Source organism: Micropterus salmoides, unplaced genomic scaffold (genome assembly GCF_014851395.1).
Source record: "Micropterus salmoides isolate LMB-PRFRI ecotype aquatic unplaced genomic scaffold, ASM1485139v1 Ms_hic_scaffold_7, whole genome shotgun sequence".
Taxonomy (NCBI): domain Eukaryota; kingdom Metazoa; phylum Chordata; class Actinopteri; order Centrarchiformes; family Centrarchidae; genus Micropterus; species Micropterus salmoides.
This window is the reverse complement of record NW_024044459.1, coordinates 26,434,478-26,458,728: the sequence shown is the minus strand read 5'-3', so window position 1 is coordinate 26,458,728 and position 24,251 is coordinate 26,434,478. Positions and strand designations below refer to the sequence as shown.

The following is a 24,251-nucleotide window of genomic DNA, read 5'->3' as shown; positions in this document are numbered from 1 at the left end:
GCTTCTTCCCTCTAAAAGAAGAGGGGAGAGTGTGTGTGTGTGTGTGTGTGTGTGTGTGTGTGTGTGTGTGTGTGTGTGTGTGTGGCCCAACCCACTGTTGCACAACACCTCCCCTGGTTCCTTTGAGGAGGCTGGAGCTAGCAGGTTCCCTGACATTAGCTTTGCTCTCTGGCTGCCTGCTGTCTGGAGCCATGGCTGCACAGCTGGTTGTTGCTCTGCTGGCTCTCACCTCCCTGGGTGCTGCATCTGAATTGGACTGTAAAGAGCTGGTTAAGCCTCTGGTACTGGACAGTCACAGCCCTGTGAGTATCAGCGATGATATGATGATGATCATTTGTTATGAGCTGGTCATATGTGAGGAGGCACGGTTTATGTTAATACAACTTGAATGGCTGAGTTTTGTTTTGGTGTTAACTTACATTAAAATGTGCTACAGTGTGATTAAAACTAACTTAGGCTGTTAAATCACGTCACACCTTGTCAAAAACTAAGGCATGCACATCTTAGTTAACTGAGCAGCTAAGGTAGCCATTAGTAAATGTACCTTGCGCATAATGTATCGGCCAGTAGAAGGCAGTGCTGCTAATGAATATAAACTTGCTGCAAAAGAACGTTCAGGGATGCTTGTTGCCCGTACACTGTCATGTCCTGCTGTTTGCCAGTTTGCACTACATTTCACAGTGTAATCTGCATATGGTTTTAGTTGCATTTTCATATGTACTGTGTACATTTCTTGTGTTATTTACAGCTATATTTATTCTTGTATGTTATTCTGATTTATACAGAACCACTTATTCACCAGACAGTGCAGAAGGAATGTGGTTGTGGTGGTGGTGGAAATAAAGGCATTGGTATTGACATCTGTGTGGTTCTAACCAATCACCTGCTGCCGGTTACTAATTAGGTGAATCCAGCGTGCAACTGATGTTTCCACATTCATCCACAGAGTTAACTTTCAATCTCAACAACATGAAGCTTTTTTTGAGTAGAGTGCAATGATGACAAGACTACATCCCAGACTATTATTTCCTGTTGGAAAATAAAGTATGATCATGCTCTAAGACAGATAAGCATCCCAGTCATGAAACTGTGTGGATGTTTCGTTAGATCTATGGGAAGTGGGTGCTCCATGTGGGGTCGTGGGACCAGCATGGCCTGAGGAGCGACCTGGTGTCGGTGAAGAGCTCCTGGGTGGAAATGTCGCCTTCCTCAGACAGCGGAGTCATCACCATCCACTGGGCCGACCGTCTGTAAGGACACTGCTGACTGCAAATGATCAGTCACGTGACCTTATTGTTACGTTCCATTTTCTCTCGCATACAAATTAAATAGTTGTCTGACACAGTTTACAGCCAAGAGTGTCTACTGAAAGGTTGATTTCATTACAGATATGAAGATAAGTGTCTTCAGGGTGTAGCCAACGCCACCATCTCAGGAATGACCAGTCACGCCAAATGTATGGATCTCGAAATATTCACAGTATTTTTCTGTTTACACCCTGACTCACCATCTCTCTCTTTCTCTATAATGTGTAATGTTATGTGGGTGATGCATGCAGCCAAAGCACATTGCTATGATGTAAGGGGAATTCATAAGAAAACACACATACAATATCTGAATTTTGTATTTATTATTATTATTATGGTATTTTTATGTGGTATTTTATTGTGCACAATTTCAAATAGATAAAGTCATGCTTATAGTACGTCACTGTGCACTTGTTGTAATATCTTGCATTATGTGGAAGTCTCATTTTCTGGATGTTCCACAGTTAATATCAACGGTCACACTTCATATCATGATGGGAAGTATTATGAGACCTGTTCTGACTGCCTCCTGTCCGAAGACACCACTGTCCTCCCAGACGGCAAGTCAAAGGGACGATACCTTTTCCTCTTTAGTAAGGCCTTTTTCCTCCTCCTCCTCCTCTATCACTTGAGTAAAAATACACAGTTTTTGGTCAGTATTTTGACATATTACTTGGCAACTTGTCTCCACTGTCTCGCCTCTCTCCCCTGGCTTCTCTTCTTTGTCACTACCTCCACCCCTGCCCACTTCTCTGGTTCCTCTTTAAAGCGCGAACCGGCACTCTGGAGCCATCCGAGTTAGAGACCTTCAAGAAACAGGCTGAGTGTCTTAAATTCCTCCCAGAGTTCCACTTTTTGGGCACAGGTCAGCCGCCATGTCAGCTCAGCCTCTTCCTGGCACCCAGTTGAATTATCAAAGCGAATGTTCGTCACGCTACTTTCTCCACTAATCAGTCATTTTCTCTTATTTCAGATCTGTGTCCAGAAGACAAGGAAACTGCTACACCTGCTGCTGAGAACACAGAGAATAATCAAACTGATGTTCAGCCTACTGCAAAGTAAAGCAGAGCACAGAGGTGTCATAGCCCTGTGAACAGCTTTGAACACACCCAAACACATTACAGCTTAACATGAACTAAATACTGTTATAATAATAGTTTACTATAATCTATGATTTAGTTTAGTAATGTGAAATCTGAATCGCTCATGGCAAGTTCTGGCCGGTATAGTAATGGCTGAAAAATCCACTTAAATGCTTCCTTTAAACTAATTCAAAAATGTGTTAGTTGAGTAACTGTTTTCAGCCGATTGTGTGAGGTAAATAAAACAGCTTTCAGCCTCCCTCTGTACTGTGTTCTAGTCATTTATTTCTACTGTTATTCTGAAGGAATAAAAAGTGTTCTGGGCTCCAACATTTCTTTATCCTTTCTCAAATAAAATAGAAGAAGTCAGACACCCCCATATGTCAAGATTATGCGCTTCATTCAAAACTACTGCGCTCTTCTCAAGTGCACCACTGTTCCCAGAAACTTTAACAAAGACTGTTGCTGGGCAACGTCACTGTTAGGAAGAGAAAGAAGACATCAAACTTTTAAAGAGTCCACTCAGACCCACAGGGAAACAACCTTTGTTCTGCTGAACAAAAGCTGCTTCAGGTCCTTTTTAAAAAATCTCAACAGTCCCAAATGAGTCGTGGCACATACTTTGCCTGGGTTCATTCAGGGGCAACGGTATTGGCAACAGTTAAGCTGACAATTCAATGCTATGCAAAGGCAATCTGCATGGCTCTGCATGGTCATTAAACCTTCACTGGTGCATCTGAGCATGTAGACGACCCCCCCCCCCCTGCCCCACATTAGCACTTGCACAACAACTTTTTTTTTAGCTTGATAGCCCAGAGGGAAAATGAATCAGCGTTAGACGCTTTCTGTTGCAGCTTCAGCAACATCCTCTGCAGTGCTGCTGTCTCTCCCTCTTCCATCTCATCTGTCTGTCTCACCATGGCTCTGCCTGTTGTTGTATTTCTGTTGGCTTTCACTTCCCTCACTGCTGCATCTGCACCAGACTGCAAGGACCTGGTCCAACCTATTATGCCGGAGGACCCCAAACTGGTAAGTTGTGCTTGTGATCCTTTTCTGTCTTATTTCATCCCAATGATGTTTGGTTTTATTTTAAAAAGCATTATATCAACAAACACACTCAGATATTTTTAATATAGTAACTTGAATCTTAATGTTTTTATGTGAAGGTTTTTGGAAAATGGGTGTATGTGATGGGAGCCGGTGACCCCAAGCCGTACCATAAGGCACTGGAGTCTCTGAAAAGCTCCTGGATAGACTTGTCTCCCACTTCTGAGAGTCAAATTATGACGTTACGTTGGGGAGATCACTGCTTGTAAGTTTGATGATTTAGTTAATTAAATAAGTTGGGCAGAATCATCCTTAAATAGAGTTTGTGGCCCTACGTTAGAAACAAGATTTACCTTTTCAGAAATCATCTTAAATTTTAAGTTTGTAAAGACTAAATTTTGTCACATCATATTCTTGTTTCTCAGTAATAGGTGTATCTTTGGGGAGGTCAATGCAACAGTGTCAGGATTTGCTACCACATTTCGCAGTAAGTGAACATCAGACAAGATTTACACATGAGAAGAGATGAAGCAGCCGATGTCTTTAGCATAATATTAACAAGATGAATAAGAGAGTATTATATCCACAACAACAAGTCTCAATGTACACAATACTGCATTATAATCAGCCACGCTGTCCATTTTTGAAGAAAATCTGTCGGAACACAAAGGACATATTCTACAGACTTGCTCTGACTGCCTGCTGTGGACAGACACCTTTCGAAATGGGGATGTCACTGGTAGAAACATCCTGCAGTTCAGTAAGTTTGGTCCTCATCAGTTTTAACACAGTCGGTCAGAGTCTCAAATGTGGTAATGTGCCTTCTTAACATCTCCCTTCTCCTTCAGCACGGACAGGAAAAATAGATCCCAAAGATGTTGAAATTTTCAAGAAACAAGTTGGGTGTCTGAACCTCCCGGAAAACTTCCATAGCTACGATGGTAAAACAGGTCAGTAACCTGTTATGACGGCAGCTTAAAGGACCTGAGTCTAATCTTTACCAGTTAATACAACTCACAAGTTACCACAAGGTGGAGATGTTGTATTGTGGAATTACACACACACAATTTACAATGCAAGTTTCATTAATATTGGAGTAATTCCATGAAGTACAAATGTCAGGAAATGGAGCCAACATTCTCCGTGATGCTCAGGGACACTGTTCCTACCCAACAATTTATCTTTTTTTTTCTCTTTTACTGTGTTTCAGAGCTCTGCCCGGATGAAAAAGAGAGTACAGAGTGAGCAGCAATTTAAAAAAAATGATAGAGATACAGTAACATTTGTATTAAGCAGTAGTTTTGTCTTGAATTATCTATGCCTTAGCACGGACTTTGCTATTTACACAAACATATTGTAACGTAAAATGTAAACGTAACGTAATGAATGCCAGTGAATCAAGTGATGAATGATTTCACATGATTACTCATAAAAATTATAACAGATGTTGACATACGGAATTGCATTCTGAGAATTGTGGTGTCATTTTTGTTGTTGCTACATAAATGTTTTTCAGATTAAAATATTATTGTTGTTATTATTATACAGCTTCTGTTAAATTCCCATGGATCATTGAAAACAAGCATATGAAACAAAAATCTGAAACGAATGTCAGAAAATGTTTAGCTATGCTGTTTTTTTCACACAGTGTCATAGGATTTAAATACACAATGACTCATGCTGTATCATACTGTGGGGGTGGGTGTGTGTGCGTGCAAATTTTAAAAGTCTCTCATGAGGCAGGCTCGTCACGTCCATGTAGTTAAGCCACTAGCCTGCTGTAATGGCTCCCCAGGCCAGTTTGAACACTCTCCATCTTGCATGACCTGCTGCTGTCTGTCCGCCCGCTGGTTCTTGTGCTTTGTGTTCCTGAGCTGCTCTCTGCCTGTGTCAGTCGCCTACATCTGAGCAGTGCTGCCACCTGCTTCTGGCACTGAGAGGAGCCAAAGTAATAGAGGAAAGGATCCAGACAGCAGCTCAGGCTGCCTACACACATGGAGAGCAGGTACGCCTGGTAGGAACCGTCACTGGACTTCTGGGACAGCTCAACATAGTGAACCATCAGGATGATGTTGGTGGGGGTGAAGCAGACCACAAAAACCACCAGCACCACCACAGCCATCACCACGGCCCGAGTCTTCCTGGAGCGGTTCTCCACATTGGCTGCTGCCAGAGCCTGAATAATACGTACGTAACAGACAACAGTGAAGACAAGAGGGATGAAGAAGAAGACAGAGGAGTAGATGGGGAAGAAGTAAAGATAGTAAGCTTTTAGGTTTTCCACATCCTGCACATCGTGGCAGGTGGTGATGTCCAGGTCTGACAGATACATGGTCTGCCCTGAGATCAGGAGGGGGGACACTCCTCCAAGGGCTAACAGCCACATGGCAGCACACACAGCTGAAGCGGTCTGAGGGCTGCGCCAGGTCAGGGAGTTAATGGGGTAAACCACAGCCAGGAAACGGTCAACGCTGATACAGGTCATGAGCAGCACAGAGCAATACATGTTGCAGTAGAAAGCTGCTGTGACAACTCTGCACATGAAGGAGCCGTAGATCCAGTTGTTGCCATTGTAATGGTAGGCGATCTTGAAGGGGAGGAGGAGGCCGAACAGCAGGTCGGCGCAGGCCAGGTTCAGCATGTAGATCGCGGCCGGTTTTCTGGGACGCACGTGATGCACGAACATCACAATGGCGACAAGGTTGAGGGAAACGCTGATGATGAAGACGAGGGTGTAAACGGTCGGGACAAAGCTTGTTGCCAGTCGACCTTGAAGAAAACCTTTTGCTTCCTCTGAGACAAAATAGCTCTTAGTGGGATGAAGGTGTGGGCCGTGTCGTTTCACCGGTACCTGCTCCAACCCTGAGCCAGACCCGTCATCCATCAAACTGTCCAGCACAGACAGATCCAGGTAGTCTACAGGCTCGTCGGTTACCATTACAAAGTGCCCGGAGAAAGTCCGCGGTAAGGGCGCCGAGTCTTAAAGAGACAGAGAAAAATAGGCTACATGAGTGGTTTTAAAGCTGTTTTGTAAGTGAACTAAAGTGCAGATGCAAAATTACAGCACACTGCTACAGCACACTGTTGCACACAAAGTGTTAGGTTTGCAATGCTTGCTTAAACTTCGGCTACCTCTAGTGGTAGCTATCTCCCATGCAGTTTGTCTTTTATTTCAATTTAGGCAACCCATGTCTTTGAAAGAATATTTTCATAACTTTTTACAAACTGGCCTAGGTGCTGCACTACACACCTTTAACATGATAGGGTGAGTGCAGGTAGGTTATTTCAGTATTAGCCCAATCAACGTATTTTAAGCAACACGTTCAAGGCAGCAGATAGATACCCAGGGGGCTTAGCGTTAGTAGATTTATTTTAAACCAGTGACCCCACGACTCCACAACCAGTGGTGGTTATTGGAATTTAGATACAATGTAGGCTATTGCTCATTGTAAAAAGTATTGCCTGTAGAAGGGCTACTTACAATGACTTTATTATAGTAGGCCTGGGATATTGGATTATTACTGACGCAACAGTAACACTATTAAGTAAATTTAGTGTAGTATTAAGTAGGAAAAATATCAAAATACTCAAGTAAATTAAGGTACCTCGAATTAAATCAAACTTATTTCCCACCTCTGTCCGGTCTGCTGCGTCGCCAACCACTTTGACGGTATCAGATTATTCACAGACAATTCCAAAACAAATATGGCTAAAGTTTATCATTACTGTTTCTCGCAGATTCAGTCACTAATTTGGGAAGAGGAACGCGGCGCCACTCCTGCATAAAAAGCAAGTCCTAGAGTCCAGCCTGCAGTACACTATAGCCTGACATTAAGGAAATTATGGGCTACATTTGCAGCAACTGTTGTATGTTTGTTTCCCCCCCAATCAGACATAGTTTACACAACCCTACCTTGCATTTGTAAAAACCCAGCACAGTAGAAGCCTGAACAGTGTAGTCATACTGTGTACTTACCATTTCGAGAGGTGAGTGCAGCGCTTTGCAGAGAAAAAAATATTAACAACCATATTAACAGGTGAACCATGGCTTCACTGGATATCCTCCAAATCTTTACAAATACGAGTGTGTTGAAATTATCTTATTTTTTGTCAGAGGAGTGGCTGAAGTGTTTTTCTGCCAGCATCAAACATATTACAGATACTCCGGCCCCGCCTCACTGCACATCTCCTCCCTATTACAGAGACATTACGTGACCTTGATCTTCAGACAAAAATATTTTCCCTCACAGTTTAAGGTTGTCAGATGTTACAGCGAAGAAAGTAGTTACCAATAAAATAAAAATCTGACAAAGAACGGATTAAATAAAAGAATAGTGATATGATGACAGATGAGGAAAAATTTGTAATTTATTATGCACATTGTTCAAACATTAGAAATCAAGTATATACTGACAATACATATTAAAAATACATTAGTTGCATTTTTTAAAATTTGTGAATGTTTTATTAACTAAAACATATTTCTTTAAACACTAATTAAAAGGCACTGGTAAACTACAGTATTTCATATAGCCATGCAGGCCAGCTGGAAAGTTGCTCCGTAGCTCCAATTCTGAAGTAATATACGGTCCGGCTGAAATTTCCATCAAACCTTAAAGTTCTTTCGGCATGCATTGTAACAATAACAGTGTGTTTCATAGCATCTTTTACATACAAAAACAAGAATACCATTACAATTTCATTCTTAAACATACATTACATTTACAATCACCACATGGAAAAATACAGAACGGGTACATTTAGCTGGACAATATCCACTTTTTATTTTGGTGTGATCCATCAAATTATAATCGGATGAAACAGGACACTGGCCAGCACCATCTAATGTTTTTGTGACAAAATTCATTTTGTTCAACAAACTCAGTACTGTGGGAAGGCACAATGTGTTTCCCCCTCCTCTCCTGTTGCTCCCTCCCTCCTTTTCTTTACTCATTTTCCATAGAATTTTTTGTTTAGGAGGAAGATGAGCAAATTGACGTTCACTTTGGCTTTGTCAAACATCTTCATGACGGCCACGCCTTCATACTGCAGCTGAAGGAGGTCCTGGACACACACAAACACAAAACATCAAATGCAATGAGAAACACACATACAAGCGAATCAACTTTTCATTCATAGAGATAAGATGCTCATTTGGCAGGTTTACATACAACATAAATAATGGACTAAATAAACTGTAGTAGATTAAATTATTTTACTACCATCATTTAAAGGAGGTTTTCAGTAAATGTATTACAAACTATTTGTGACCCCAACTTTACAGCTTGATCTACTCTGCTCAGACCTGTATTCACATAATGTATGTCTAATATTTGTTCATATTCAGTAAACAAATGCTTACAGGTTATTCATTACAACATATGTGTCTTTAGTGGAAAATGTTTGCTTTGTTTCCAAGCCATTTCCTGCTAGTAGTTCAATGAAGGGAACAGGACATTTAACCATCTGTCATCAAGGTTTAGTGTTGACAAGGGAGCTGCTTCATTTCGTGAAATTCTGACACACTTGATGATGAGTGATGATTACCTGGAAATGAAGCTGGACTTTTTCCATCTCAACTCCCATAAACTTGGCCTTCACCTCAAAATCCCCAACTTCCTCAGCAGGTGATATGTCAAACATGACATTTTTGAACCTGTTAGAAGAGAGAGACAATAACATCAGATTAATGTGAAAAAAGTGACAACACAGCACACGGGGGAAAAAAACATGATAATCTTTTCAGAATTTAGTCCCATTATTGCAGACGTACAAAAACTAAATGATAGTAGTGGTCAGCATTTCCCCAGTACTTTCCCCAGAGAAACTGTTGATGGGACACAAATCAGCTTAAATTTGCTTAGTCAGATTGGATCTGTCTGTCTGTAGTGAATAATTACCAAAAACCAGTTGCAACTGCAACATTACTTTTAAAATAAAATATATTTTAAAATATTCTGAAGAAGGGTACATCTAAACTACTGGAAATGGAAACAGTAGGGCTGGACAATAAAAAAATAACAATTATTGCAATACAATTTTTTTCAAACGAATTAGGACTTAATTTTTGAATTAAGATATTTAATTTGAAAAGGAAAAAGGACTGAAAAAAGCTTTTACTTAATTTTACTCATGCATTTTTGTTGACAAAGATTTTATCACAGTTGTTTCAAATGTTCTACCTAAGATTTGTGAAGTGATCCACTGTTTGGCATCAAGTGTTGACAAAAAAAAAAATATATCCTTTAAACTCAATTTGATACTTAGTGATAATTATTGATATCGAAAGATATTAAACTTTTTATCGTGATAACATTTTTGGCCATATCGTCCAGCCCTAGGAAACAGTTAAAGGTGATGCAAGCTAATCTAAAACAATGATGTTGTTCGGTCGGCTGGGTGGGGGATAGGTTAGATACACGGCAATCAAAATTTCTCTGCATGTCACAGCCTAACAGAAACTTCACAACAGGTGGTGCAAGCGTGATATAATCCAATATTTGAATAGTGATGAAGAGTACCATGAAATACTCAGCCCTTTCTGAGAGCCGTCTAAGTGGTGAGCAGGTCAACTCACTGGTTTGTCTGAAGTCCTTCTATCTCCAGAATGACTCCTTTCTCATGCAGCCTTGCTGCAGTGTACTTCAGAGAAGGTGGCTTCCACTTCTTATTACCCTTTTCGTCAACTTTGCTGTCCAGTTTTATAGATCTGCGTGAATTCCTGGATACACAAAACATAGTAATACATATGTAAAATCCACCAAACCATATGCATGTCACACATAATAGGAAGCAAGATTAATATTTACACACAGTAGCAAGAAATATTTTGAAAAACTCTTCATCCACACAAGAAAATAAGGTCCAACTAACTTCCGGTTGAGGTTATCCAGGCAGGTCTTGATGTAGGTATCATAATAGTTCATCTGGTCCTGGTAGAAGGCTGTTTTCGAGTTGAGTGCGGTCAACGTCTGTTGGAGCTTCACAAGCTCGGCCTTCCTCCTCTGTCTGTAGCGTCTTTGGTAGCGAATGTCCTGTCAATTTCAGGTTTACTTTACAAATTGAGAAGCTGAACAATTCTAACAATACACTTTGAATTAGCATTGAAGGCATGCATCTTCTTATTTAGATGAAAGCTGCTTATGTACCTTTGATATGTCATTGATGAGGTCCTGGTATTTGTTACTAGTAGTGACAAGACCAGCCTGCTCTAGGTTACGGAGGTTCCTCAGGATCTTCCTCTTCTTCTGCTCGAGAGGCAGCTGGCTGTCCTCCAGTACTGCTGGGCTGCTCTTCAGACCTTCTGGAGTCTGAGCATCCTGGACTGCTCGGCGCGCTACAATCGTAGAATGCTCCGACTCCTTCAGGAGCAAAGTCACATAAGAAGTGCAAAAAAACTTCCGTTTATAGTCCCTTTTGAAAAATTTTGAAAATGTCTTTTGCGTATATGGTAAGGAAAATTATAGAAATGATCACCTGTGGGGCAGTAGCAGGGGTCTCCAGAATTTCAGGCAAGGTCTCACCAGGTTGAATCCGAACCACATCCACTATAAGCTTTTTTGTCCTGAAGAAAAAATAAATAAATCAGAAAAAGATCATCTTTCCTCTTTTTTGCTTCACATTTGCTTCAGGTGTAATGTCACATAAACAAAAAAAAAATTATGAAACTGTTCTGTCCTCAAATTCTATATTTCACCAACTAATTTTAGAAATACCTGTTGGAAAAGTGTCATTAGTATCCAGACATGTACCACAAAGTACAATACAGTATCAGTTTCCATGACAGAATTGAATGTCACCATTCCCCACCTTCAATCATGATCAGGAAACTATTCATACATTTACTCTTGTCTGTATAACATCACCTTGTCTTAACTGCTTCCAGTTCACCAACATGTTTGTCTGTTTGTTCGTCCAGTTACCGCAAAAGCTACTTAACAGATAGCAATGAAGTTTGGTGGAAGTTGCACCATGAGCAGAAGAATATCGGATTTGTTTTTGGTACAGACTTGGATCCAACAGCACCAGCATATGTATGCAAGACAAATGTGATGGATATAATGGGTTTCTTTTTTCAGTGTTCCATACTCTTTTCTTACGAGTTGCCAAAGTCTTACTAGCCGTTATGCAATTACAACACAAATTCAGATGACACATGCACATATGAACTCAGAGAAATCCTACATTCACATTTATTTGACTACATAATGATTGTAAATGGCAAAAATAAGTTTGGGACCAACTTTCCAACATAGTCTCCTGTAAGAAACTGATCCAGAAGGATACATATTTATGGGCAAGATAACCCTGACCACCAAACCCCCCTTCCTTTTCGGAAGGAAATGATAGAAGAGCAGGAAAGGCAACAAAGACGTGCTACTGAGTGATAGCCATAAAGAAACACACACGGTGTCAAGAGGAGCCAAGTACGCTGCATCACACAGCATTTAACTGTTTATTGAGTAGTTCTGAGTAAGTGCTTCAGTGTAATGGTTTTAAATGTGCATCAATGCTGGATTATCGATGCATGGCCCGACACCTGAATTGAGATTATTTATAAATTACTTTAATACTGTAAGAGTTCCGATGACTGCAACATCAAATTGTGATATTGGACAATACTGAAGACAGGCTTTGCATGAAGCCATTAATCGCAGCATCCTACAACAATAAGCTTACTTTGTCATTAGAGTCTTCAAGTCTCGGTCATCTCCTTCCAGGAGCTCAAACTTGCTGGTTAAGGTGAGGGAGATCTCAGTCTTGGCCAGCTGGCTCAAAACACTCTCTCTGTTTGGGTCATTTGGGTCTGCTGCTCCTTCACCTGAAATAAAGCAGCATGATGTGTACAAGGATAAATACACAACTATAGCCAAATTTTGGTTAATATAAATAAAGGTTTGTTTGACAGTACCGAGCAATGCCTCTACATCAGGAACATCTCCCAGGTCCTGCAGCAGCTCATGCAGCAAGTCATTGTGGTCAGGGGAGATGGCCTCCAGATGTTCCAAAAGCAGCTGAACAAATACAGATGTGATTAGGCCTGTACGAAAAGCTTAAATATCTACTGTGTAACTACTCATTGAAAAATATTGTGACACAGTGATTTAACCTTGTTACATTTTTCCAGAGAAACAACAGAACAGGTGTACAGGTACAAAGTCTTGGCTATGTTGTATATGTGGCACGCAAACACACCGTAATATAAACCGTGCTTTTCTTCACATTTCCAGCAGACAGACAGGAAATGAAAAAATGATCTTAATGTTCGAGACAAAGGATGAGAGAACATCTGCTCAAACAAACATGGATGTTCTCTTCATTCTCAGTCCCTTTATTTTCTCAAGTCTAGTTGTATTTAGACTTTTCAGATGTGCATGTGATGCTGGCTTAAGAATATAAACTGTCCTAAGACATTAGGAGCATGAACAAATCAAATATTTGATACATATTTTGAATTTTCTTAAAATAAATGTTGTCTGGGGTGAATTCCTTGTAGTACTGCTAATATTAGCAGTAGTAATGCTAGTAATACTCATTCTTCTATTAGCAGTGATACTAAAAGAATTAAGTGGTCCTTGCAAACACGACACCATAATCATAAATGTGTTTTTTAATGAAACTGAGAATAATGAGGTAATATATCGCAATATCAGTCAAAATAATTCCAATTAGGGTGCCAGTTAGCTCACGGCTAGAGCGTGCGCCCTATGTACAAACGCTGAGTCCTTACGGCAGCGGCCCGGTTTTAGTGCAACTACACTAGCCTTTGTAACACTGCATGTTCTCGTGGACTGATGTTCTCATAAGGAAGTCTTGATGACACCCTGGGTAAGTTCAAAACTGATCTGAAGAATGTTGAGAGTAAATTTTCTGGGGTTTACCGAGTGGGTATTGATGATCTCCTCTATTGAGATGTAGATGATCGGCTTGCTTAGAGTCACCATGTCTGAGTATTCATCGATATTAAACTTCTCCTCGGGTTCAGGGACATCGCATGCTGCTTGGAAAAATACCCTGGAAGAGGAAGAATACCAGGCGTTAGTGGTCATTAGTCTTTAAGTCCCAAAAACTGACTGTTGTGTCAAAGTGCTGAATTTTCTTTAACATGTCTGTGACTTCCTTCAACTAATTTAAATGATTCACAGACCTGTTTCCAGAAAATGGACTAAGGTTTTTGTGTATTTCCAGTAAAGATGAGTCAATCCCTTTGGCAAAGTGGTGCACATAACTTTACACATAGTGGCCCGGCCCTTCTTATTTGCGAGTTTGTACAGGCCCATCTGGACTTGAGTTGCAAGCACATAACTTATTCCTCTCAGGATCACCTCTACTTCCACAATGCCAGCCTAAACCATATTCATCAAAATTTCTGTTTGCATGCGCTCTTTCACTTGCACCCAAAACAAAGAGCATAACAGCAAAGGACAAGAATTACTTGTGTGTTTTCCCCTGAATCATATTGTTCAATTGTTCAAAAATGATGTTCAACATGAACCAAAAATCATACTGTGCACAACTAATGTGTTATATAAGACTTACAAATGCTCAAAACATTTTGACAGATAAATCAAAGTTTATTTTCTGTCAATATTCATTTCCCCATTCTTACCTAAACTTCTCATACGTCTGAGATATGTAGTTGTTCATTGGCGTCATATGTGCATTCTCGCCCTCAAACAGCTTATTAGCAGCAGCATGCTGCAGCATCTTTGCCACAGATCCCAGGTTACGACGCTGGTCTAAGTGAAGCTGCCCTCCTGCTGACATGTCGATGATGTCGAAGCCATCAGGGGCCACGATGGCTGGGTTCATGTAGCGGTAGTACAGCAGGTTTCCTATAATCTGGCACGCAAAGAAGAGAACGCATTATTAAAACCTTTTTTAAAATGAACTTATACTCAACATGCTCACACTAGTAAATCATAAGATACTGTACTGTGAATCGAAAATATCAACATATTTATACATCCGAGGGCTTCTACCTTCATCAGCTCATCCTCTGAGGCATCTGGAAACTTTTCGTGGAGGCTGTTCTTCAGAACTTTTGCTATGTATCTCATGCCATAACTACATGCAAAACAAAAAAAACACGGATGGGACATCGAACACAAAAAACAACAACATGCATTTACATTATATGACAAATGATGTAGCAAGGCTCATGACGGGGAATGGATTTATTTAAAGCATTGAAGCTTGTCCGTATTGATAGGTTTCAGTCTCTCATTGTATACCTAGTGCAGTTTTTTGCTATGAGCATAATCAAACATGAGCACCATCTAGTGGTACATAAGGTCTTTTCTGAAATTACAGTGTTGTTTTTGTGATTTTTTTTACATGTAAGAAGAAATGAAAAGAGGAGTATTTATGTCCCAATGACAGAAATGGGTTACTTGGGTGTGACTAATGTAGAACAACAGACTTCTATTTTTGTGCTTGAGCAACTGACCGGATGACTACTTGCTCCAAAGCAATGATTGTCTAGTAATGACTGTGTCCCAACATGCAGCTGAAACAACAAGAATGAGTGGCTAATGACATGATGCCAAAGCGTATGATCATCTCCTGTCTAGCCCTAATGTTAAAATAACTATTTTAACAGAACAGAACAGACAAATACTCAACAGGAGGACGAGTCGATAGAAATTAAAACTATTTTGTATTCCAATTTCTTTCTCCACTTAAACATATGAAAGTAGATTTAAAGAAACAATCCAGCTGGACTTTGAAAGCATCTTGCTTCCTTCACTTGAGGCATTTCCTGCTGAAACAATACTGATGCAGAATACAGGGGGTAGACAAAATAACAGGGACCGCTAAAAATACAATACTGTCCAGTACAACAACAACAACCACCACCACAAATTACAACCTAAAGAGTTGAATTAACACCTCTCACACAGTCTCAACACATATTAAAGTTTAGAAGTTTTGCAAAGGTAGAATTTATTGCATGGCCATTGTATTAGATGGCATTACACTGCAATGTGTTTGTGCTATTTTCTACAACTGTGTTATCACAGAAGGAGACTGAATTCCATCACGTGTTTGATAGCTTCAATTGCAAATGTCAAAAGCTTCGTATAATGGTTCCAAAAAGCAGAAATTGACAAATCTTGCTGCCCACGTTCTCAGGCACTGACAAGCACAACTGTCACAGAGAGCACAAAGGATAAGTGGACAGTGACACTTAACAGGTCCTAAAACTTACGGGATATTATCCAGTGAGGACACAATGGAGTTCAAGACTTTATCTGTTGCAGAACGTAGTGCCAGACTGGATGCCTCCAGCCTGTTGCGTACTTCCTCATGTGACATGGCCTGCTCGGGGGTTACTTCATAAGGCAACTTGCTGAGGGAAGACAACAACAGGGTAAATGGACTGTACTTGTATAGCGCCTTTTTAGTCTTCCCACCACTAAAAGCACTTTACACTACAAGACAACATTCAGTGGGCGACCCGCTCTACCTCTAACCCACTTTTGTCCAATAACCATGCAAATATTTATCCATATTTACGGCTATACATTTTCAGTTTTCAAAGTGGTGGTTTTTATGCACAAAACATTTTTTTTTATTGATTATGACTAAATCAAGGCATCCCTGGTATCGGTCATGTTACTGCGCTTAAACTGGCAGATTAACACACAAGTTATGTCATCATTACATGACAATGCAGTTATGATAAAAGGCCAAAGTTTTTCTTTGGTGGTGTGTTCACAGAAGCTCAAACATCTGAGATTTGAAATGAGTAAAAAAAAAAAAACAGTGGGTTCCTGAAAGGTAGGAAAACAAAGTACTCACAAGCTTTTAGTAATGCTTTGGAAAAGGTCAGCAGTAATTTTAACCATCCCAAAGCTATAGATAATGGGACAAACATGCTACCTGTAGGCCTGTGTAATGTAATAAAACAATATAAATGAACCTAAAAATTAACTTAAAAGTCACCACAGTTGACCATGCTAATGGACAACAACCCTCTGCAGTATTTTCCCCTACCTGGCCTCTCCTGTAGCCGTCTCCAGGTGGTTGACCCAGGCTTTGTACACATCCACTGGGTTGGTGTTTATGCCTAAACTCTTGTCCTCAATGATGTCTTTAACCACCGGAGCCAGTAGCTGCCGGAGTGTGTTGTGGCCACGTGCACCTCTGTTGAAGCTCACCACCATCTTGATGACTGTTGGGTTCCCTGTCACTATGTCCTGGATCTGATCCACCTTAGAACTGAGAAACATTGACAATTGTGGTGATGAAGACAGTGTTACACATCGTGGACAATAAAGTTAGTAACCTAACAAAAAGGAACTTACAGTCACTTATGCATTTGTAATACATTATAACCATTGAGGTAAGATAACATAAGTAAGTGTTTGTAGTGTGACTGAAGATTACGGCACTATACTGATTTAGGCTGCATTTCTCACTTGATTTCCTCCTCCAGAGCCGTTTTGAAGAGTTTGAGCAGCAGGTATTCCTCTCTCTGGTTAGAGGCGTAGTTGTACAAGGTGAAGATCACAGTGTCCATAAACTTAGTGGACTTGTTTTGGGGCATCTGGAAGATCAGCTTGGCCAGGTAGTGTGGATTGGTCTAAAGGGGAGGGAAGAGAGAAGGGGTAGTATTAAATGTGTCTGCAACTGCACTTGGGATATCTTATTAAACCTTTTAGGTTGAATAGATGAGGTAGAGTTAGACACATTTTTGTATCACCTGCAGCAGGTAAAATAGATGTTGGTAGGCCTCCAGTTTCCTTCTTTTGCTTTTATTCAGGCCCTTAATACCCACTCTGTCTCCTGCAGTCAAGTCATCTTTACTCGTTTTATTTTTCTTGTTCTTCATCTTCTTATTATGGGACACAACATCCTTTTCAAAGACACAAACACCAAATGAATTAAGCACCCAAACTGGACAGGACAAGACATATAATACAGGAATTTTTAGGGATGCGATACAGAGCATTTATGTGTGTCGCAGTGGGAATCAAACCCAGATCTCACACACCAAAAGCATGTGTCTTATCCACTGAACCATCACCACCCCCACAGTATGCTTTTCTCTTCCTTGTACACATAAAAACAAGGGTTGCCAACCTGTAGAGTGATCCTGTTCTTCACCAGCAGTCCAATCTTTATGTCCATCAGGCTCAAGTCTTTCTCCATCTGCTGATTGGAGCGAATATTGGTCACCACTTCCTCCCTAAGCCGTGTCACTTCCTGCTCCTCCTGAAGGTCCAGGGTGCTCTGCTCTAACAAGTGGACAAACTTACGCACCACTGACAGAGGAGGATCCTTGGCCCCAGCTAAAATTTGGCAAAAAAATAACCAAACAGATGTCACCATATGTTTGGCAAATTCTCTAAATATCAAGATTACCTGTATCAAAATACTAAGACTAAGTTAGGGATGGTAATTGGTGCTTTCACACACAAGATTCACATATTTACACAGGGGATCATTTAGAAAAATAAACAAGTAATGCCAGTGTGATGATTAAACTGGATACAGTCAGATGAGCTCAGAAATTAGGGACGCCTAACTAAAACGCAATCACACGTAATGAAACTACTAATTTAACCGATGCAATATGACCATCATCAAAGTCTAAAGGAATTTAAAGTCTCACAATATGATATTGATATTATATCAATATAGTTCTGCTCTAACTGCAGGAGTGTAAAATGTCTTTTTGACTCACTTAGGGTTCTGTAGTCATCTCTGGCTTTGTTGGCCTTTAGAAAAGCCTGGATTTTCACAATTTCTTTTTCCTAAACACAGATAACAGTGAGTCTTACACAGCATGGAACAACCAACACCAAACTAAAGGATGTCGCTCAGTGATGTTTACTGATTACTCACATGATCTCTGAAGAACTGCAGTCTCTGATTGTATTTACTTTTGGCTTTCCACATTTTCACTAAAGACTGGATCTAAAAACACCAATGTTAAATGTCAGGTATTTGATACGGTAGATTTGTTTAATTAATGTTTAGTACATGCCGATTACATTTGCTTCACAGTTGTCTAGTCACTTAAGTTTACCGTTTTAATGTATTTTTTATATAAAACAAACAAAACACATTTTATCACCTTGACAACAGAAGCAACATTTTTCTGAAGAAGATTCATCCTGTCTTTGTACATTTTCCTCTGTTTGTAACCTCTCCAGCAAGCCTGCAATGCAAGCAAATCAGTGATCCCACAGCATGGATTATTAAACTTGAATAGTGGAAGACTCTCCTAGGTGTTTCTGCTCCTTGAGGTGTTGTCACTGCTCTAATGTTTTATGTGCCATTTCTGATTTTGGATTTTCATTTAAGAATGCTGAAAGTAAGACAGTAAAGTGCTTGTAAACTACAGAAAATGTTCATCTTTTTGCATCTCTATTGATTTATAATTCCCGCAGTATCGTCAATCATTCATTCACAGTTCATAGTGCAGACCTGCAATTTGACGACTTGTGGTTCTTGTTGGTGTAGATACTCCATTCTCTGGGTATACTTTTTCCTGACCAGGTAACCTTTGATCCTCGCCTGCAGCTGGGTCACCAAGGATTCATTGGCCATCCATAACTGTTCCCTATTATATACTGCAGTCGCACAGCTGACAACACCCTACGGGAAAAAGGCATGTTTTGAAGTTTTCAGGTTAGAAAAAAACCCTCTGTAGGCTGAATATTATCTCATCAAACGAATAGTGCAATTTTTAAATATCACATCACTGAATTGATTGTAAAACCAAGAATGAAATAAATCCAATCAATGGTATGTAAGAATGTTAACAACATTACATAATGGAGTAGTTAAAGTATGCAGTACAGCAGGGGGTACCTGGATTTCCTCTTTACAGAGCTGGCCTCCTTTGTGTTCAAATCCTTCAGGCTCCTCCCAGGTGCCCTGTCCCGTCCCCAGGTTATAGTAGTAGTCATATCTGTCCTTGATGCAATGTTTCACCCACACACTGTCAGTGCTGCCTGGAGGAAAGCAGAAACTTCCCTTTAAACAGAGTGAATGTAATATTGGCATCTTACTATGTAGGCATCAGTGGAGCTTCCTTTCTCATGATACTTGTGCAGTCAAGTTACCTTTAGTAGCACTGTTTGTTTGTCTCTGCTCCAGTTCAGCCTGGTATGTGTCAGCACATTCAGGGAGCACCGCTCTCAGTCCTGCACTGGGAACTTGCAAAGCCTTCAGTGTATTTTGAGAGTCTCCCTCGGCCACCACCTTGTTAATATCAGCTACTGCTCTGGCCACTAGCAAAGTAAACAAGATTTAACCAAAGAAGTTGTTGAGTACAAAAACAGCACAGTAACACCAAAGTAAAAACTAGCAAGTAAGTGATAATCCACATCAAGCGAAGTGGTTATTAAAAAAAATAAATCACAATATTGACAGTATCAACACACAGCCAACTAGATTAGAATATCTATGTAACTGAAAAGGAGGATAAAAACCTAAAAGGACCAAGAAATTTTTACATTCTATTTTTCCCTACATCATGAGGAGCTTTCAGTGTAACAGTTTTACCTTTATCGAGTTTTCGACCTTAATAAAGGTTACTTTATTTCTGCACGTACATCAGTAAGCAATCAGCTTTAGCCTCGTGCCAGCTGATACAAGCTATGGGTATTCATTTGGAACAGTAATAAGCCCACTAACTATTAATAGTGCAGTGATCTGAATATAATGCACATCTTCTGGACAATCAGAATGTAGTACTCAAGGAGCCCATTGTACGGGAAGAATTAACCAAAGATGAATTAATTATTAAGTAATTAAGATATGAATGAGTGAATTTAAACTCTGGGTACATACATGTGAGAGCCTCCTCTTCATCCTGGTTGGCTGTGTGTATGGCCTCTTGGATTTGGTCCAGCCACAGTACTGCAGACTCATCTCCAGAACTCTACAATCAGGTAAAAGCACAGGGTCACCTCACTTTGTAGACCAAACTACACTCAGGCACACAAGGCACTGTTTACGCATAGCTGCACAATACTAACTTGATATTAAATAAATAAATACATATTTTGAAGCAATTACAGTCAGAACATTCAATGTCCAAGGTTAGAAATTCTTGTAGTTAGATACAAATTCTTTATGTTAGGATTGTGGACTTTTGAATGTGCTGTATTTTACTATATGGCTGTAGCGCTTCATAGCAATGCCGATTACCACTGCACTACAAAAGCTGGTGCTGTTAGAGCAACAGCAAATAATAGACAATACCATTTCCCCTGTGTCCAGAGGTAAGATCTAAGGAAAAGGAAAGGAAAAAATGAGTAATTATTGTTAGTTACACTACAAATATATCCTGACCCTCCCTCAATAAACCACTTTGTACTAAAAAACATAATAGCATAAATATAACAGCACAATTACCACAAAGAATGTTTATTCAGCCTGACTTCAGTATTATTTCTCAGGCTAATTTTAGAGAACTTTGGGGACCGGGATGTATCCCTGACCACAGTGAGGAAGTAAGTCACCATTAACATAAACCGAGCAGACTAAAAGCGGCTTCTTTGTTTATATCTGCATCTGACCAACGATTCCCCCAGTATGACAAAAAACATCCCTGTTGTTCATTATAAAAGAGCATGTCGTCATTCTTGTTTGTGAGACGACATTTCAACATAAAATGTGTGGTACAAATCAGATAGAAGTTAATGCACTTGAGTTGTGAGCCGCACAACACAAAAGCAAACAAGAAAAAACGAAACACAACTTACACACACTGGATAATCTCATTGAAATTATTTGGCACCATCTTCAAACACATTACCAGTTCCCATATTACATCTGTAACTGCTCTATGATGTAATAGTGTTAGAATAACCCAAAACATCAGTTACTTTAGTGATTCCTTAATTCCATAACCAGACCGACCAACACTATTGTCACCTCAAATAAATGAAAAACCCAAATCATTAAAACAAAAAACTTGTAATAACCTAAACCACAATAAAATAACTTATTGTAACAGTAATCAGTGTTATGTGTTTATGGATCACAGCTGTTAATAAGCCATTCAGCTGTGTCCTCCCACCCCAGTGAGTCAGAGGGCAGTTACTGACGCAGGCATGGGGGAATTCAGTTTTCAGGCCTGGACAGGAAACGTGTTCACTGCACTGCACAAACACACAAGCGTCCCACATACACTAGCGGGAAGCTGAGCTTGAGAACACAGCATTATCAGTTCTACTGTTGCTCTGCGAAGATGCAAAACAGCAGATTTTACAGAGGGAAAACTCCTACTCCTACTCCTTTTACTGAAAAGAAGCAACACAGAGAGGGGTGAAGACCAGAAACCTTGGGAAAAACTCTGGGATATAGACTGGAGAGCGACATGGCTGACCTTGTTCCAGGACTTCTCATTTGTTTGATGGCAGTCCAGACCATTCAGCACAATGGTAAGTTTACTATACTTAACTGAATTTATATCTTTTAAGCCAGGGTCAAAAATTACACTATATTTACACTTTTTATAAACATTATGTCATTTTGGTACACAACAACTGTTAAATAACACAGATTTACCTGTTTTAGTACAGCTGTAAATACTATACAAAAATTCCAATATTAAAAATATTGCAATGTGTTTTCTTTGCTAGAAATGAAAAAAGTTTTCAAATGAACACTAACCAACAAATAGTGTGACTAACTACATTTTGTTTTTTTAATGTAGTTTCAAATTAGCTTTAACATAAAATTAAAGTTAATTTAAAGCCATAAACAACATTTTTCTCTCCATTTATAGGAAACAGAACCAGGACCAAAACCAATATTCCAACTGGTCTTGTACCAAAAACCTTCAAGGGGAGGACGTACATACTTAATGGCACAGACAAGCTGCAGACCATGCCCTATCCCAGCACAAACCCTTGGCTGCATGTGAACTGGGAGGAGCCAGTTACAGCCTATACCACAGGGGTCCTCAGCACACGGGTCATACCTTTGTCATACATCTTGGCCATGCTTGTGGGTATCCCCTCCAACGCCTACATTCTGGCCTTCCTCAGACTCAGAGCAAAGTCCTTCGCCACAGTAGTTTTTTACCTGAACCTGGCCTTGTCGGACCTGCTGCTCCTGCTCTCTCTGGCACTGCGAATTCACTACCACTTCAACGGAAACAACTGGATATTTGGGGAAATCTCCTGCCAGCTTATCACAGCCTTGTTTTATGGCAATGTTTACTGTTCTGCTCAAACTATAGCATGCATCAGTCTGAAGCGCTACCTGGCTGTGGTCAGACCGTTTTTGTACAGAAGGCTGTCTAAGACTACGCTGGCAGTGTGGACATGCCTGGTTGTGTGGTTCCTGTACGTGGCTGCTATTGTGCCAGAGCTCCTGGTCAGGCAAAGCTACCAGGTTAACCAGCTGGGAGTCATCACCTGCCATGATGTACTTCCCCTAGAAGAAAAATCTCATTCCACACTGGTGCCGTATAGGCTGATGCTGGTTTGTCTGGGTTTCATAGTACCCTTCCTGATTTGCATCTATGCCCATGTGGCAGTGGTATACCACTTAGGGCAATCTGGCTGTGACTGGAGACAGTTTATCAGGGTCAGTACTCTGGTTTTCGTTATCTTTGTGGTGTGTTTCTTGCCCAGTGGCATCCTGCATATCGCCCACTACATCCGCCTGTTTTCAAATGGGGACGACAGACTGTATGGTTACTACAGAGTAGCGGTGTGTCTCTGCTGCTTCCACAGTTGTCTGGATCCCTTCCTGTTCCTGCTCATTTCGAAGACGACAGCCTCTGAACTAGAATTCATTTCCGTCTACGGGATACCTCAGAGGCCGGCTGAAACTGGATGCGAGTACGCAGAAAAAGCAGCTCCTTGATGGACTAATGTTGGGAACCAGCAGGGAAGCACAAGCCCAGAAACAAAGATGTGAAAGTTAAGAGTGGACACTGAATTTAACAGGGCAATATATGTTATGTCCAAAACAACAGGAGGCTCTGAATCTTTAAGAATATCAGGAAAGGAACGATGAAACTGTGAAACCTATATAGCTTAACGTCAACCCAATCCGAGTATTTTGACTCTACAATGGGGATTGTGATGGAACAGTGGACAAGACACACGCTTTTGGTGCGAGAGACCCCACAGTGACACCTACCAATGTGTCCCTGACAATTAACCCCTAGTTGCTCCAGAGGTGTGCGACCAGCTAAATGAATAAATGTAATGTACAATCGTTTGTCTTTGCCTTGTTACAAAAACAGCTTAATAGAAAAGTTAATAGAAAAGTTCCACATCAACATCAAGCAGTTCAGATTTAGGAGGATGTAGTAATGTAAAATAGAGCCATGCTGCTGTGCAAGTCCAAAAAAACTAACGATTAGAGTGAGATAAAGTTATGACATGTTACAGCAAGGGTTTATTAAGCCATAAAAATATTTTAGACTTTGAGCATGTGAGAGGTGCAAGCGCATTTATTTACATAAATCATATTAGTTTACTCAATTTAGTGTCACAATACCTGGCAGAGGAGTTTCTTGGTGTATTGTAGGAGATCATGGTAATGTTTGGCTGTGTCTGGGTTCACCCCCATCAACTTGGCTGTAGGGAGGAGCAGGGCTGCAAGCGTTTGCTTAGGATCACCTGAGTTAAGTGCCTCATTGATCTCAGCTATGGCTATGATGCCTGCGGGGAGAAAACAAGCAACATTTGATACTTGATCTGTCAATGTGTTTAATTTATTTTGTGGGGGTTTTTTTGGAGGATCACATCCAAAATAAAAATAAAAATTTCCAAGGGTTGAAACTGCTGGCTTAAAAATGTCCACAAGCTACACTACGTAAAAGTTAACC

General features: G+C 40.3%; 4 protein-coding genes across 4 annotated transcripts in view; 2 read left to right on the top strand and 2 right to left on the bottom strand.

Annotated features, from left to right (window-relative positions):
• Positions 1-123: 123 nt before the first annotated feature.
• Positions 124-2,719, top strand: LOC119891976. Its single transcript, XM_038704010.1, has 6 exons — positions 124-302; positions 1,108-1,250; positions 1,389-1,456; positions 1,772-1,900; positions 2,077-2,172; positions 2,281-2,719. The coding sequence occupies exons 1-6, from the start codon at positions 192-194 to the stop codon at positions 2,367-2,369; spliced, it is 636 nt and encodes a 211-aa protein (XP_038559938.1). The 5' UTR covers positions 124-191; the 3' UTR covers positions 2,370-2,719.
• A 1,254-nt stretch (positions 2,720-3,973) lies between these two features.
• f2r (coagulation factor II (thrombin) receptor) lies at positions 3,974-7,568 on the bottom strand. The gene is made up of 2 exons (XM_038704009.1): positions 7,413-7,568; positions 3,974-6,415 (listed from the first exon to the last, which is right to left on the bottom strand). The coding sequence occupies exons 1-2, from the start codon at positions 7,480-7,482 to the stop codon at positions 5,199-5,201; spliced, it is 1,287 nt and encodes a 428-aa protein (XP_038559937.1). The 5' UTR covers positions 7,483-7,568; the 3' UTR covers positions 3,974-5,198.
• A 213-nt stretch (positions 7,569-7,781) lies between these two features.
• Positions 7,782-24,251, bottom strand: part of iqgap2 (IQ motif containing GTPase activating protein 2) — a 36,930-nt gene continuing 20,460 nt past the window's right edge. The window contains exons 15-38 of the mRNA XM_038702582.1: positions 23,921-24,084; positions 20,246-20,336; positions 19,516-19,683; positions 19,262-19,404; positions 18,875-19,045; positions 18,522-18,605; positions 18,290-18,361; positions 18,129-18,198; positions 17,525-17,733; positions 17,145-17,297; positions 16,861-17,024; positions 16,436-16,660; positions 15,648-15,788; positions 14,419-14,503; positions 14,046-14,278; positions 13,318-13,450; positions 12,348-12,450; positions 12,116-12,257; positions 10,913-11,000; positions 10,585-10,797; positions 10,310-10,470; positions 10,014-10,157; positions 8,984-9,092; positions 7,782-8,500 (exon numbers count right to left, since the gene is read on the bottom strand). Of these exons, the coding sequence (XP_038558510.1) occupies positions 8,387-8,500; positions 8,984-9,092; positions 10,014-10,157; positions 10,310-10,470; positions 10,585-10,797; positions 10,913-11,000; positions 12,116-12,257; positions 12,348-12,450; positions 13,318-13,450; positions 14,046-14,278; positions 14,419-14,503; positions 15,648-15,788; positions 16,436-16,660; positions 16,861-17,024; positions 17,145-17,297; positions 17,525-17,733; positions 18,129-18,198; positions 18,290-18,361; positions 18,522-18,605; positions 18,875-19,045; positions 19,262-19,404; positions 19,516-19,683; positions 20,246-20,336; positions 23,921-24,084 (3,380 nt within the window). The 3' untranslated portion in view covers positions 7,782-8,386. The remainder of the gene's footprint in view (positions 8,501-8,983; positions 9,093-10,013; positions 10,158-10,309; positions 10,471-10,584; positions 10,798-10,912; positions 11,001-12,115; positions 12,258-12,347; positions 12,451-13,317; positions 13,451-14,045; positions 14,279-14,418; positions 14,504-15,647; positions 15,789-16,435; positions 16,661-16,860; positions 17,025-17,144; positions 17,298-17,524; positions 17,734-18,128; positions 18,199-18,289; positions 18,362-18,521; positions 18,606-18,874; positions 19,046-19,261; positions 19,405-19,515; positions 19,684-20,245; positions 20,337-23,920; positions 24,085-24,251) is intronic.
• Positions 21,563-24,192, top strand: f2rl2 (coagulation factor II (thrombin) receptor-like 2). Its single transcript, XM_038702583.1, has 2 exons — positions 21,563-21,843; positions 22,191-24,192. Exons 1-2 carry the CDS (start codon positions 21,780-21,782, stop codon positions 23,276-23,278), a joined length of 1,152 nt encoding a protein of 383 aa, XP_038558511.1. The 5' UTR covers positions 21,563-21,779; the 3' UTR covers positions 23,279-24,192.

What these genes read in the sequence shown, in the direction of transcription:
- LOC119891976 (XM_038704010.1), top strand. Translation starts at nt 192, where the DNA reads ATGGCTGCACAGCTGGTTGTTGCTCTGCTGGCTCTCACCTCCCTGGGT. An exon ending in AATGACCAGTCACGCCAAAT is followed by an intron (nt 1,457 to 1,771) that starts GTATGGATCTCG and finishes GATGTTCCACAG; the next exon opens with TTAATATCAACGGTCACACT. An exon ending in ACGATACCTTTTCCTCTTTA is followed by an intron (nt 1,901 to 2,076) that starts GTAAGGCCTTTT and finishes TCCTCTTTAAAG; the next exon opens with CGCGAACCGGCACTCTGGAG.
- f2r (XM_038704009.1), bottom strand. Translation starts at nt 7,482, where the DNA reads ATGGTTCACCTGTTAATATGGTTGTTAATATTTTTTTCTCTGCAAAGC. An exon ending in TGCACTCACCTCTCGAAATG is followed by an intron (nt 6,416 to 7,412) that starts GTAAGTACACAG and finishes TGTCTCTTTAAG; the next exon opens with ACTCGGCGCCCTTACCGCGG.
- f2rl2 (XM_038702583.1), top strand. Translation starts at nt 21,780, where the DNA reads ATGGCTGACCTTGTTCCAGGACTTCTCATTTGTTTGATGGCAGTCCAG. An exon ending in CCAGACCATTCAGCACAATG is followed by an intron (nt 21,844 to 22,190) that starts GTAAGTTTACTA and finishes CTCCATTTATAG; the next exon opens with GAAACAGAACCAGGACCAAA.